Source organism: Coffea arabica, chromosome 9c (genome assembly GCF_036785885.1).
Source record: "Coffea arabica cultivar ET-39 chromosome 9c, Coffea Arabica ET-39 HiFi, whole genome shotgun sequence".
In the NCBI taxonomy this organism is placed as follows: Eukaryota; Viridiplantae; Streptophyta; class Magnoliopsida; order Gentianales; family Rubiaceae; genus Coffea; species Coffea arabica.
Window position 1 is genome coordinate 38122760 of NC_092326.1, and position 12190 is coordinate 38134949.

At 31.8% G+C, this 12190-nt stretch overlaps 1 protein-coding gene and 1 pseudogene across 1 annotated transcript; one reads left to right on the forward strand and one right to left on the reverse strand.

The window, feature by feature from the left end:
* Positions 1-5116: 5116 nt before the first annotated feature.
* LOC113708133 (uncharacterized) lies at positions 5117-6637 on the reverse strand. The gene is made up of 4 exons (XM_027230600.2): positions 6531-6637; positions 6318-6433; positions 6112-6221; positions 5117-5447 (listed from the first exon to the last, which is right to left on the reverse strand). The coding sequence occupies exons 2-4, from the start codon at positions 6417-6419 to the stop codon at positions 5321-5323; spliced, it is 339 nt and encodes a 112-aa protein (XP_027086401.1). The 5' UTR covers positions 6420-6433; positions 6531-6637; the 3' UTR covers positions 5117-5320.
* Positions 6638-10759: 4122 nt separating this feature from the next.
* LOC113708132 (GDSL esterase/lipase At5g03980-like) lies at positions 10760-11889 on the forward strand (annotated as a pseudogene).
* Positions 11890-12190: the final 301 nt, after the last annotated feature.

Here is a 12190-nt window from a genome sequence, read left to right on the forward strand (position 1 = left end):
TGAATTAGGTTGATCAAAAACAAGCAAGTAGTTGCTAATGTTCACCCAATTTTTACTAATCAAAATCAGCCTAAGTGATCACACACTTAAGCATGCAAAATAGCAATAAAGATGAAGCAATTTAACCATACAATAGAATAAAAGAAAAAAGAGAAATGCAAACCAAACAAACTCCCAAGGTTCTTTCAAACTTGGAGTTGAATCAACCAATTAGCTTCTTCAATTGATGGTGACACTAACCAACTTGTACAAATGAAAGCTTACTCCTTCCTCACCCTAAAATCCTTTGGTTGTGTCAAGGAGTTTTACAACTCTCCTAGTTAACTCTCAACTAACTACAATTGAAAACTCACTTAACCAATTAAGAACTACTTACAAGTGAGGCTCACCTTATCCAAGGTTTTACTTCTCCTAAATGAGAAACCTCACAAATCCAAGAATTCTCCACACCTAAACAATATTCAAAGTATTTTTCTACCCAAAATCACTCTTGAAAACTTGTATCTTATGTAGGCAAAAGTCTTATCTTCTTCTCATGTTTGGGCGTATATATAGATGGTGAAACTATGCCCCAAAAGCTCCTCCAACGGTCAAAAAACTAGCCGTTGGACCTGTCGAACGTCTAAACCAGATGTGTAGGACGTACTCTGTCAGACGTCCAATCCAATTGCTTTGCGTCCGATCCTTGCATCCGATGGAAGATAGAATGTTCAAGTTTCAACCCTTTTTGTGCCGGACTGCTGATAGAAGAAATGAGTGTCCGATCGAAGTGTCCGATGAATACTCGCTATCTGTCAAACGTCCGATACTCCACTGAGCGTCCATCCTTGCATCCGAAAGGTAAATTTCTTTTTTTATCCATCTTAATATATTATCCACCTTTTTCCATTTTGCAAGATACCTGTCCCTAATCATTTCTCATATAAAAACATTAGTCAAAATCATCATTTTATTTCATTATCATCAAAACCAAGAATTGATCAATCTAAATCTTCAATTAGTTCAAACAAGAGGTGTCAAAATGGATGACTCGGTGGATTTAGGTAGGTTATAATTGAGTAATGAGTATAATTAAGTCAACCTATTTATATCCAATTGATAAATGGGTATGGAAATACTTGATTATCCATTTATGAGTTACTTAAAATTCTACTCTTTTTTTTTTTTTTGCATGTTGTCAGACACTCTTTTTTTTTTTTTTTTTTGCATGTTGTCAGACAAGAAATAATGATATTTTATTGTTATTAGATTGGTAAAAAATTTTAAATTTATTTACTTAACCCTCACTAAAAATTGAGTTTAAATATATAATTATTTTTAAGTGGGTATAAATGGGTGAACCGAATGAATCCATTATCTATCAATTAAATGGATTTAATTGGGCACCCATTTAGACACATTCAAAATTAATGGATTTTTGGTTGGTCATTGATGGGCAAAGTTGGATGGATTAACATAATTGGGTTGTGATTGATACCTCTAATTCATATATACAAGAAACACAACATACATATATTAATGACAGATTTTCAGAAAACTTTGGAACACCAGAATTCATAAAATTCATTAAGCCACTTACCTCGAACAATATGAGCTAACATTCAGGTCAACTCCATTATCTTATAGAAATCATTTCCCCCATGTAGAAATAACCAAAAGGCATTTAATTCTAATCTTAAAGGCATCAAAACATAGGGATGACAATCGGGTCGAATTCGAGTTGGCGGGTCGGGTTGAAACCTGAGCATAACAGAAAACCCGCTGACCCGAACTTGACCCGCCAACCCGAAACGGGTTAGGATACCTGACACGAACCCGAAAATTTCAGGTTGGTGGGTCGACACAAAATGACCCGAAACTGAATTTTAATTTATTAATTTATCACTATAATTTCTAATAAAATCAATTTCTCACAAAACTAATTACATAATCAAGTAATAAAAATTTAAATAAATAATTTCAAACCAAATCTAAAATAAATTAAACACCGTAAAAGTGTTTTATCCCAAACAAAATATAAAATAAATTAAAACAGTATAAAAGTAAAAAATAATATAATATATTATTTGTTCAAATATAATAATTTCAACTTCACACAAATTAAATAAATTCATTTAGGATTAAGTAATTAATGCCTTTGAAAAAAAAGAATAACTTAGTTTAGTTAGATAAAATAATTTTTATATTTATTAAATTATTTTTAATTCGTAAACGGGTCTTATCGGGTCATATCAAGTCACCCACGAGTTGATCCGAAATCGACCTGTTTTCTTTTCGAGTTCATCGGGTTTGACCCGATTCTGTCTCGAACCCCAAAACCTCAACCCGAATCTATTAATTTCGTGTTAAATTCGTGTCGTGTTTTCATGTTGTGTCGAAAATTGCCACCCCTATCAAAACATGCTAAATTACCATACTTTTTTATTCATGGACTAAATGACTAGCTTAATGAGGCCCAATAAAACCCAAAAAAAAAATCAATAGTAAATTCTAGACACATCGCTAATAACACGAGGAAAAAAATTAGTAGTAAATTTGAAGCTACAATTGAGAAAAAGAAAATAAAACGAAAATGTGCCTTGGACTTGGAGTGGACATCCTTGAATTTGTTCCCTTATACTAGACTTTTGTGTCCTGATGTAACCTACGTCTATTTACATATAATTTGTTTCTCACATTTTAGTCGTTTGTGTTTTTTATGCGCTTCCAATTGGAGTTTTGGAGTTCTTAGCCACGAAAAAATAACGCAAAGAAATAATTACTTACCAGGCTATAACTCAAGAATTCCTGCAGCTGATTTTATGGCTGAAATGAATGTCCTACCAAAAATTGAAACTGAAAATTGACATGAATTTCACTTCCCAGATAACAATACAGAGAAAATTTAAGGGATTTCCTTGAAGTGACAAAAATAAAGCAATAAGCTTCAAAGTCATCTGAAATTCTAAACCTTTTTTTTTAGTTAAAGATTTTCGTTTTTTACTTTTTGTAATTCCAATTTGAGTTTTGCAACTAAATAATCTTTGAAAAATGTCATGGTACATCCCCTACGTATGGATGCCACCACTGAGACACTCAGCATTGGCCAAAGTATGAAATAGAATATTGGATCACAAAGGAATTTATCTATTATTTTAAGAGAAGGATGAATGACTCCAATAGTTTCTTACCTAGCATTTATCAATAATCTAATTTGGTCTCTTAACTTTTAAAAGTGTTCTCTAAAGTAAAACTTCTGCATTTGGTTTTAACTGGTCTCTATGGCTAAATTCAACAAAGAAAGTTTCATTTTTCCCAAATACGATTTAGTTTGATCCAATTTATAAAGTTGTCAAATTTCACCAATTTAGCCTTGTGGATAAATATTCAATTGCTAATCATATTGCATTGTAACAGTAGGGATGGAGTATAAGTGAGAGATTTTGAATTTGTGGCATCTCACTTGCACTACAACACATATATATAAACAAATAAATACATGTATACATACATACATACATACATATATATATATATATAGTGTTGTAATATATTGTCATGAATATTTCCGTTTTATTTTGGGGTAGTCAATATATTTAAGTCTAATGGCAAAGTTTATTGCAAAAGATTAAATTATGCAGAATTTACATATCTAAATAAAATAAACAAGTACAAAATAGAATATGGCAATACCTATCTATTTTTATTTTTCGTCATCTTGTTATTGTGGAGATTAATCATCTTATTTGTTCCAATTTAACCTACAGAAATTATTTTCCAATTATGTACTGGCCTCTCCAAAATTGTGAACATGGAATTCAGAAGCCATATTTTCATACATTTTACTTTTTCCTCCTAAATTTTTTTTTATTTCATTTTTATCATTCTCTCCCCTCCTCCACCCCCATTACACCAAATTGAATATCCTATTTAAAAAATGGTATTTGCCAAAACCATACTAACCAAATTTCCACTAAGCAATGTCACGTAAATATATACAAAAACCTATAGAGAAAGCTTAGTTTAGATAGTGGGACTTGAACAACCAATTTGCTTGGGTGTCAATTTTGCTCAATCACAAATATGAAAGAATGTCGAGATATTAGCGACTTCAATTCGCCATCTAAAACAACACGTACCATCACCAGTTGTAGCTATTCCCTGGTAGCTTAAAATTATTAATTTCAAAACCTCACGAGGAAAAGCATGTTTGCTATTGAGAATGAAATATTAGGAACCATAATTTTTTTCAAAGTTTCAACACGAAATTATATGGAGCTTATCGACCAAATGCAAATAGATGAAGTGGATGGAAAAATGATAAGCATTAACAAGGAACATGGTCTAAGATACCATAGAAATTTAGTTTGACAACAAGAGCTGAGTTCTTAACTCCACCTAGGTATTTAGTAAAAATTTAACACTCGATGTTAAAGGTTGACGAATATATTTTTTATGGGCGTTCAAAATTCAAGATCGAATTTATATCGGAAGTAGGAAATCAATAAAACCAGTTGATATTTCAGTATTTATTTTGTATAATTGTTTGAAAATGGTTATTGAAATTCAGTTCTTGAATTCTTAATTATCAGACAAATCGCTTAATTTTATGTGTTAATAATATACTATATTTATTATATACCGAGTAATGCATTCTATAACTATCTGCTTAGAAATGGTGCAATAACTTATAACTTGGAAAAAGAAAAATAATAACTTATAACTCATGCTATTATAAAATTAAATCCATCATAGATGGATTTTATGTAGAATGTACCATAAGAAATATTTGAAAGTTAGATAACTTGTTGTATGGCATATAGTTCATAATCCTGTTAATTAGAGATTAAGAATATGTAACCTTGGAAAAACATTTTTATGATATCAACCACTTCTATGATAATACATCACACTACACTTCACCAACCTACATTCAAAAACTCAATCTAAAACTCTGGATATTACCAAATATCTGGCTGAAATAAAATAACCGAATTTCAAATTACCAAAATAAAGCTTAGATGGTATTTGAATATAGGTTTCGTAGAAAAAAAAAATTTCTAGCAAATTTATGATTACGGGTCGATGAACCACTCTAATAGTTTCATGCTAGTTAAATCATTTTGAGGCAAGTTGCTTTGCACATTCAAAAGTAAAGCAACTATATACAAACTGCCAATATTCACACCAATCTGGTCATAGAAAGTTATGCTAAATGATACAGCTCGAACATTAGCACAAAACCCTTATGAAAACCTAACAATTTCTCACTTCTATACTCAGCAAGGAAACTGCTATATTCAACATCATTTATTCTGGCTTTTCAAATCAACTTATACTTTCACTGATCCACTTTGTCGCTGATGCTTGCTGATTGTCTTTGCGCCAGCTTTGCTTGCTTTTTTGCCAGTTTATCAAGTGACATTTGTATCTCACGGCATCTAATAGAGCAGAACCCGCAGAAGTCTCTATACCACATTACCAATATTATATTCAAAATAACAGAAGTACAAGTTAAATTAAATTAAACAATATATAACCAGCCTCTAATTTATTATTACATTATTAACAGTTTAAATTGTGAATGTAGCATAGCTTGGCAGAAATAAAAACTTCAGCCTCTCCTATCCCCTACCTCTTCCCAAAGAAGACAATAGGAAAAGAAAGAAACAATTTCAAGTTTTTGAACCTTTTCCTATTCATGCCTCACTCATTTGTATTTTAAACATCCCGAGAAGATATTAGAAAAGATTGGTCAATATCATAGCGAACATAAATCATACAAAAGCCCTGAAAATAATAGATCTGGGGATGAGGGATTGAAATCATTTTAATTGGATGGAGAGAGAGAGAGAGAGAGGGAGATATAGACAACAGAGAAAGAAGAAATCAAATTTTGCTAGAAATCAGCTTTGGAACAAGAATAATAAATCTATTAATGCAACTAAGAAAATATGAAATTAAGATTATCAGCCAACAAAACTGTTCTACAAAATTGAAATCGCATATTAATGCAGAAAAAAAAGAGTATATGTTGAACATCAAACAGCAGACTTGACACATTAACATGAAACATATTAAATTTTACAAAATGATTAACAATAAAGTACTAGTAATGGTAGCTAAGATTACCTATACATGTAGACTTCAACACCCACTGGCATATGCTTCTTGCAATAGTGGCAGTTGTCCAAAAAATGACCAAGTCTCGGTGGATCACTCTCCTTGGCTATCTCTTGAACCTAATAATTTAACAAAAAAGAAAAGAAACAAGAGAAAGCTAAATGACACCTCTCTAATTGATTCTACTATAGAAGAGAAAAAAAAAATCTCATTACCCTAGCTTGATCCTCTGTTGACTGTTTCTGTTGCTGTTGCTTGATTTTAACCGACAGTGTCAACTCCTCTTCGGTGTCAACTCGGCTACGCTTCATTGGCATTACAGAAAGAATAGCTGCAGGGAAAAAAGGAATGAAATGAAATGAGAATTTATAGGAACAAAGGTGGCGTAGTATTAGGAAAATTTGAGAGGAGTGATTTTTGGGTCGTACAACAGATGATTGAGTAGGTAGAATAAGAGCAGAAGAGAAAGGAGAGAAGAGAAACTATAGAAGATTTATGAGTGAGCGCAAACTCGCGGTTGAGGAGTGAATGTGCTGGACGGCAAGTATTTGACGGCTGCCGTAGGCACTATTTATCACTTTTCAACTAAGGCATGCAGTAGTAGTCCTTTCCTTTTTTCGTTTTTCTTTTTTAATTCGGATAGTAATTTGGTGCAATCTATCACATTCAAGTATCTTAAATTAAATCAATGCCACATAATAGTTTCGTTAGAAGTTACTATATCACCAATACTTTGCTTCAATTTCAATAAGGCATTGTTTGCCTAGGAGTGATTTGAGGGAAATTTTTTTGTGGTAATATAATTTTGAAGGAAAATTGTAAGATAAGATAGCGCTATTTCTAGTTATATTCCTTTTTCTTTTTTTCTTTTTTTGTAAGCGAAGTGATGACATTGAGATTAGTATGAATAATGTTGTATGATAAGTAATAGAATATTGTAATTGTTATTTTCTCCAATTAGATGAAAATCATGGCGAAAAATATAGTTTTCCATAATTCTAGCGTCTTGTGCAATTAAATTTGTATGACGTGCGAAATTACAACACCACCACGCTTGAAATCAAAGTTTGTCTGCATGACGTTCACAGTTGTGTTTGATCCACCGCATACAAGTGAGTGCATATGACTTGTAAAACTTTAATTCTTCTAGAGCACCGAAAAATGGAAAAGAAAATTAAATACAAATGGAAGATCGATATAAATATTGTTAAGAATGATTAGTAGATTTATAATACTATTGAAACACAATTGGTGATTTCAAAGTTCCCTACTTGAGGTATGGCTTTACTTAAAAAAAAAAAGATGTAATATTGAATTTCTAGCTCAGTAAGAGCTGAGATATATTTTTTGTCTAGCCAATTAGTACTAGGTAGTTGATGATACCTGCAACTCACTTAGTACATGCCAACTCATTAACAGACATTAGCATAATGTTGTATATTGTATGCCAAAAAATTTTAATACACAAAGGCGAAGAATAGCCCAATGGATCTTTCAACCAAAATCCTGAAAAACATTATTTGGTAAGTTATTCTAATGGCTAAAGTTAAGGATCATATCTCATTGAGCCGAAATAAATTGAATGCAATAATTATCGTAATTTATCACCACCAATTAAATAGGTTCTACAGTTTTGGAAAAATATAGAAATAAATAAATAGAAGAAAAAAAGAATATCTCATGTAAAACAAAAAAGCATTAGTATTATCATTTTTTTTCTGCTTAGTTGAGAAGTGTATACTTTGTACTTAATGTACGTTTACATATGCCAAAGCATTATTGCAACGAAGGGGGCGAGAACGGGCAGCTCCAAAGTTTTATATATTATGAATATTTACCCTAAGAACTTTTTTTATTAAGGTTTTACCCCATCAAACTTAATATTCAATCCTTTCCTTCTGAAATTAATGGCTTTATTAGTTATATATATATTTTTTCATGTTTTACAAGTTAAAATTCTTCTTCTTGCAACACTCCTATTACTAATATAGGCCCTCCTGTTTCTCTTGTAATTTAGGTTACATGTAGAAAAATAAACACATAAAAACTTAATGGAATTTACTTTGTGTTATTTCTTTGGAGCTTGTGAACCTTACACATGAATAGAATAGGAAAATTGAGTTCCAACGTGTACATTTTTTTAAAGTAGTTTAAACAAGTACTTTCCACATATATTATAGGGATAATTTCAGAAAGCTCCCTTGAAATTTTTGACAATTTCATTAAGCTATCCTGAGATTTAAAAAATTACACATACCTCCCTTGTCATTTAAAATGATAATTTTACCCTTAAATATTTTAATGAAATTCTCTTATTTGGTATACTTACACTTAGAATGAGTTTTAAAATTATTTTTTCATTCTTTTTCCTTCTTATGCCTTTTTAAAATTTTTCGCCGATAAAACTGTAGAACTATCACAATTGCCTCTAGATTTATATTATAACCAAATGTCGAACTAGTGATTTTTTTTGACGAGTTAATTTTATATGTAATCCAATGTTTTTGCTGATCTTTGTTTTCTATTTTTTGGTTTTAAAATTAACAATAAATCAAAAAGAAATAGCCCAAAAGCACTACTAAATTATGATAATTCCACTACGTCAAAAATTTATAAACTCTAAATGAATTATTTCATCATTTTCTTTTTTATCTTATAAATCTAAATCATAATAAAATACCGTAAAAATATCACATCATAGTAATAAAATTATTATTATAGTTATTTATCAAATAGTAAATATGGACATGAAAATTTTGACACTTTTTCCTTATAATTATACTAAATAATCTTATAATTATATAGAAAAATAAATTAAACCTCATTCCACAAGGGCATTTTGGGTATTCATTTAAAAAATTGTCAAAGTCAATATTATTTTAAGATTTTGTTACTAAAACTATCAAATCAAGGGAGGTAAGTCTAATTTTTCAAACCTTAGGGGAGCTCAGTGAAATTGTTAGAAATCTCAGGGGAGGTTTCTGAAATTATCCCTATATTATAGGCTTTTTATTTAATTCTTTAAAGCACCCAAGAACCGAGGTGCCATTAGTACCCAATACCAATGAGATAGATGTTGACTGCAAGAGAGTTCTAGTATAGGAACATCAATATAATGGTAATAATGTCACATGGTACTATTTAAGTCATAAATTCTATATATTTATTTTATATTTGATATTTATATCCTATTAAGTCTACTACAAAACTCAAATATATACGATATCAACAATTAAGGAGAAAATGGAGGATATTCAGCTCTTTTTTTTTTACTTCTTTTCCTTCACCGTTTTATTATTGCATATGTCTTTAATTTACTTGCGGACTAGTCTTAGTCTACTTTTTTCACACAAATCAAGCAACAAGTAGCAGGGACTATTTTGTTCCAAGAGAACCTTCTTTTTTGTTCTAATTTTGTTTGATGATCTTGCAATTGTGACAAATGAAAAATTTTAGATAGAAAAAAAATTGGAGAAAGTGTGCATGGGTAGGTAGAAAGTTTAAGATTGGGTCATTGCCTCCATAACCAAAACTTAATGAGCTCAGGGAGAAGGGTGTTTTATTAATGTAACTCCTGCAACTATTGAAACACAGCAAATGTAATTATGAAGAAAGAGTGCATTTAGGCCATTATTGAAAATTAAGATTGAATTATGCTTAATTACACTCTAAACATATCGAGAAACCATGATACTTATAAAATTATAAAGGATGAGGGTATCTCAACCATTACTTATAACTAAGACCAAGTTTTACTTACACTCTAAATTTAACAAAATTCATGGTACTTTTGAAGATAGAGTATAGATGAAGAGCTCTAAGTTTGTATTCAAGCTTTAATGGATATCCTCTTTATTATAGGTGGTGACAATTGGTTATTTTATTCATTGCCCCTCGAAATCGAAATCCTGGTTCGACCAATGGGTAAACCAAGGAAAGGTTTTTGCGTAGTTCACACCAGACAAACTGTCATGTAGAAGCAGAATTCAAATTAACTAGTTCAATTAATATAATATGTAAGGTTATAGAATTGAAAGAACTAAATAATCACACAAAATATGTAGAAGAGAAGAAAAGAATAAACAACTTAAATTATTGTTAATATCTCGAACAAAGAAAAAATTCTAATGACAATGATGTCTAATAAGTTCTACAGATTCCCTTTTATGAGAAATAGTACTCTACCTAATACTCTTATTTGTAATCTACTAGACTTGTTAAATAACCTAATAAAATATTAGTTGCTAAACAAGAAAACTACAAAACAACTTGAATCTGATAAAACAACTAAAAATTAATTAGGAATCTTCATAAGTTGGTTTATTTTGTCAATAGTGATTCTCTTGATCCGAACTTCCTATTAAGGTCTAACACCTTCTCAAGCAATAGTTGCTATTGAATTTGTGCACACGAACTGAAACTGCCAAATCTCGTTCCCGCAGTCCTATCCCCACTAGGATTTTATTGCCTATATTGATTCTTTATATATGCAGTGATTCATTAATAACATATCCTCAAAACTACAACTCCTCTTCACTTTAGGAGTCGGGAGAAATCCTATTCCTCTTTATAACTCCTCTCAACTCATTCTATATAAGTTTATTATCCTCGCTGATTTCTTCATACTTTGTTTTCTCAAAATTTTTCGATATTGTCAATGGCTAGACAAGCAACTATGTATTCTACTTTGAAGCCTTGTCTCTTCATTCTAGTCTGCTTCCTCATAGTCAGTCCTACAGCTTTCACAGCTCTAGAAACCATTTGTCCCTTCCAACATATCTACCAGTTCAGCGATTCAATCTCAGATACGGGAAACATCATCCTCAAGGGTGGCTTAACTTCAGTATCTCCCTCATCTCGCTTGCCATATGGAATGACTTCCTTCCATAGATCCACTAGTCGATGGTCAAACGGCCTTCTCATGATCGATTTCATCTCCAGAGCTCTTAATCTTCCTCTCCTGGATCCCTACTTGAAAAGAACTGGAGTATTCAATCAGGGAGTAGACTTTGCTGTAGCGGGGAGTACAGCCCTCAACACCTCATTTTTCCAGACCCGAAATGTTCTAGTTCCTATCCCCAATACTCCTCTCAGTGCTCAGGTGCAATGGTTTAAAGATCATCTCAAATCCGTCTGCCGTTCCCCATCGGATTGTGCAACTAGACTTCAAAGATCCTTAATAATGATGGGAGAAATCGGGGGTAATGATTATAACCATGCTTTCTTCAATGGAAAATCAATACAAGAGGTCAGGACTTATGTTCCTCACGTCGTAAGTGCGATAATCAATGGGGTAAGAGAAGTTGTTAGACTCGGGGCTGTTCGTGTTGTGGCTCCAGGAAATTTCCCTATTGGTTGCATCCCAATTTATTTGACTAGTTTTGCGAATCCTAATCCAGAAGCATACGATCAGATGGGATGCCTGAGAGAGGTAAATGAGTTTGCAAGGTACCACAACAACTATCTTCAAAGGGCTCTTCATTCTTTGAGGCAAAAGTTGAAAAGGGATAATCCAAACGTGGTTGTTGTTTACGCTGATTACTACGGGGCTCTGGAATCAGTTCTTGCTCATGCTCCATTTCTTGGATTCGACCAAGGATCTTTATTAAAATCATGTTGTGGGATTGGAGGGATTTACAACTATGATGGTCGGAGGATGTGCGGAACACCTGGAGTTCCAATTTGCCGGGAGCTTGGGATGGAATTCATATGACACTGAAAGCTTATCGCCATACGTCTGAGTTTCTAATCAGTGACTTGTTGTCAAAGATGCAGTGCGTGTGGTAGATACTAGATAGATATATGGATAAAGTTGGAGACAATTTTCTATTGTACGTGTGCTTGCTTGGTCTTAATAGAGGTGAATTCTAGGCCTAATAATTTGTTAGGTATCAATTGTTGATGACATGGACTAGTACCAATTCTTGTGTAAATAAGAGACATTATCTAAGAAGAATAATGCTTAGAATGCTCTAATTTCAATTGCTTCTTGTAAATTTGTTTGTTTATCAATTAATTTTCAAATAATGTCACATATGATTGTTATCTAATACAAAGAATTAAATACAAAAGAAAGATCGATATAGAT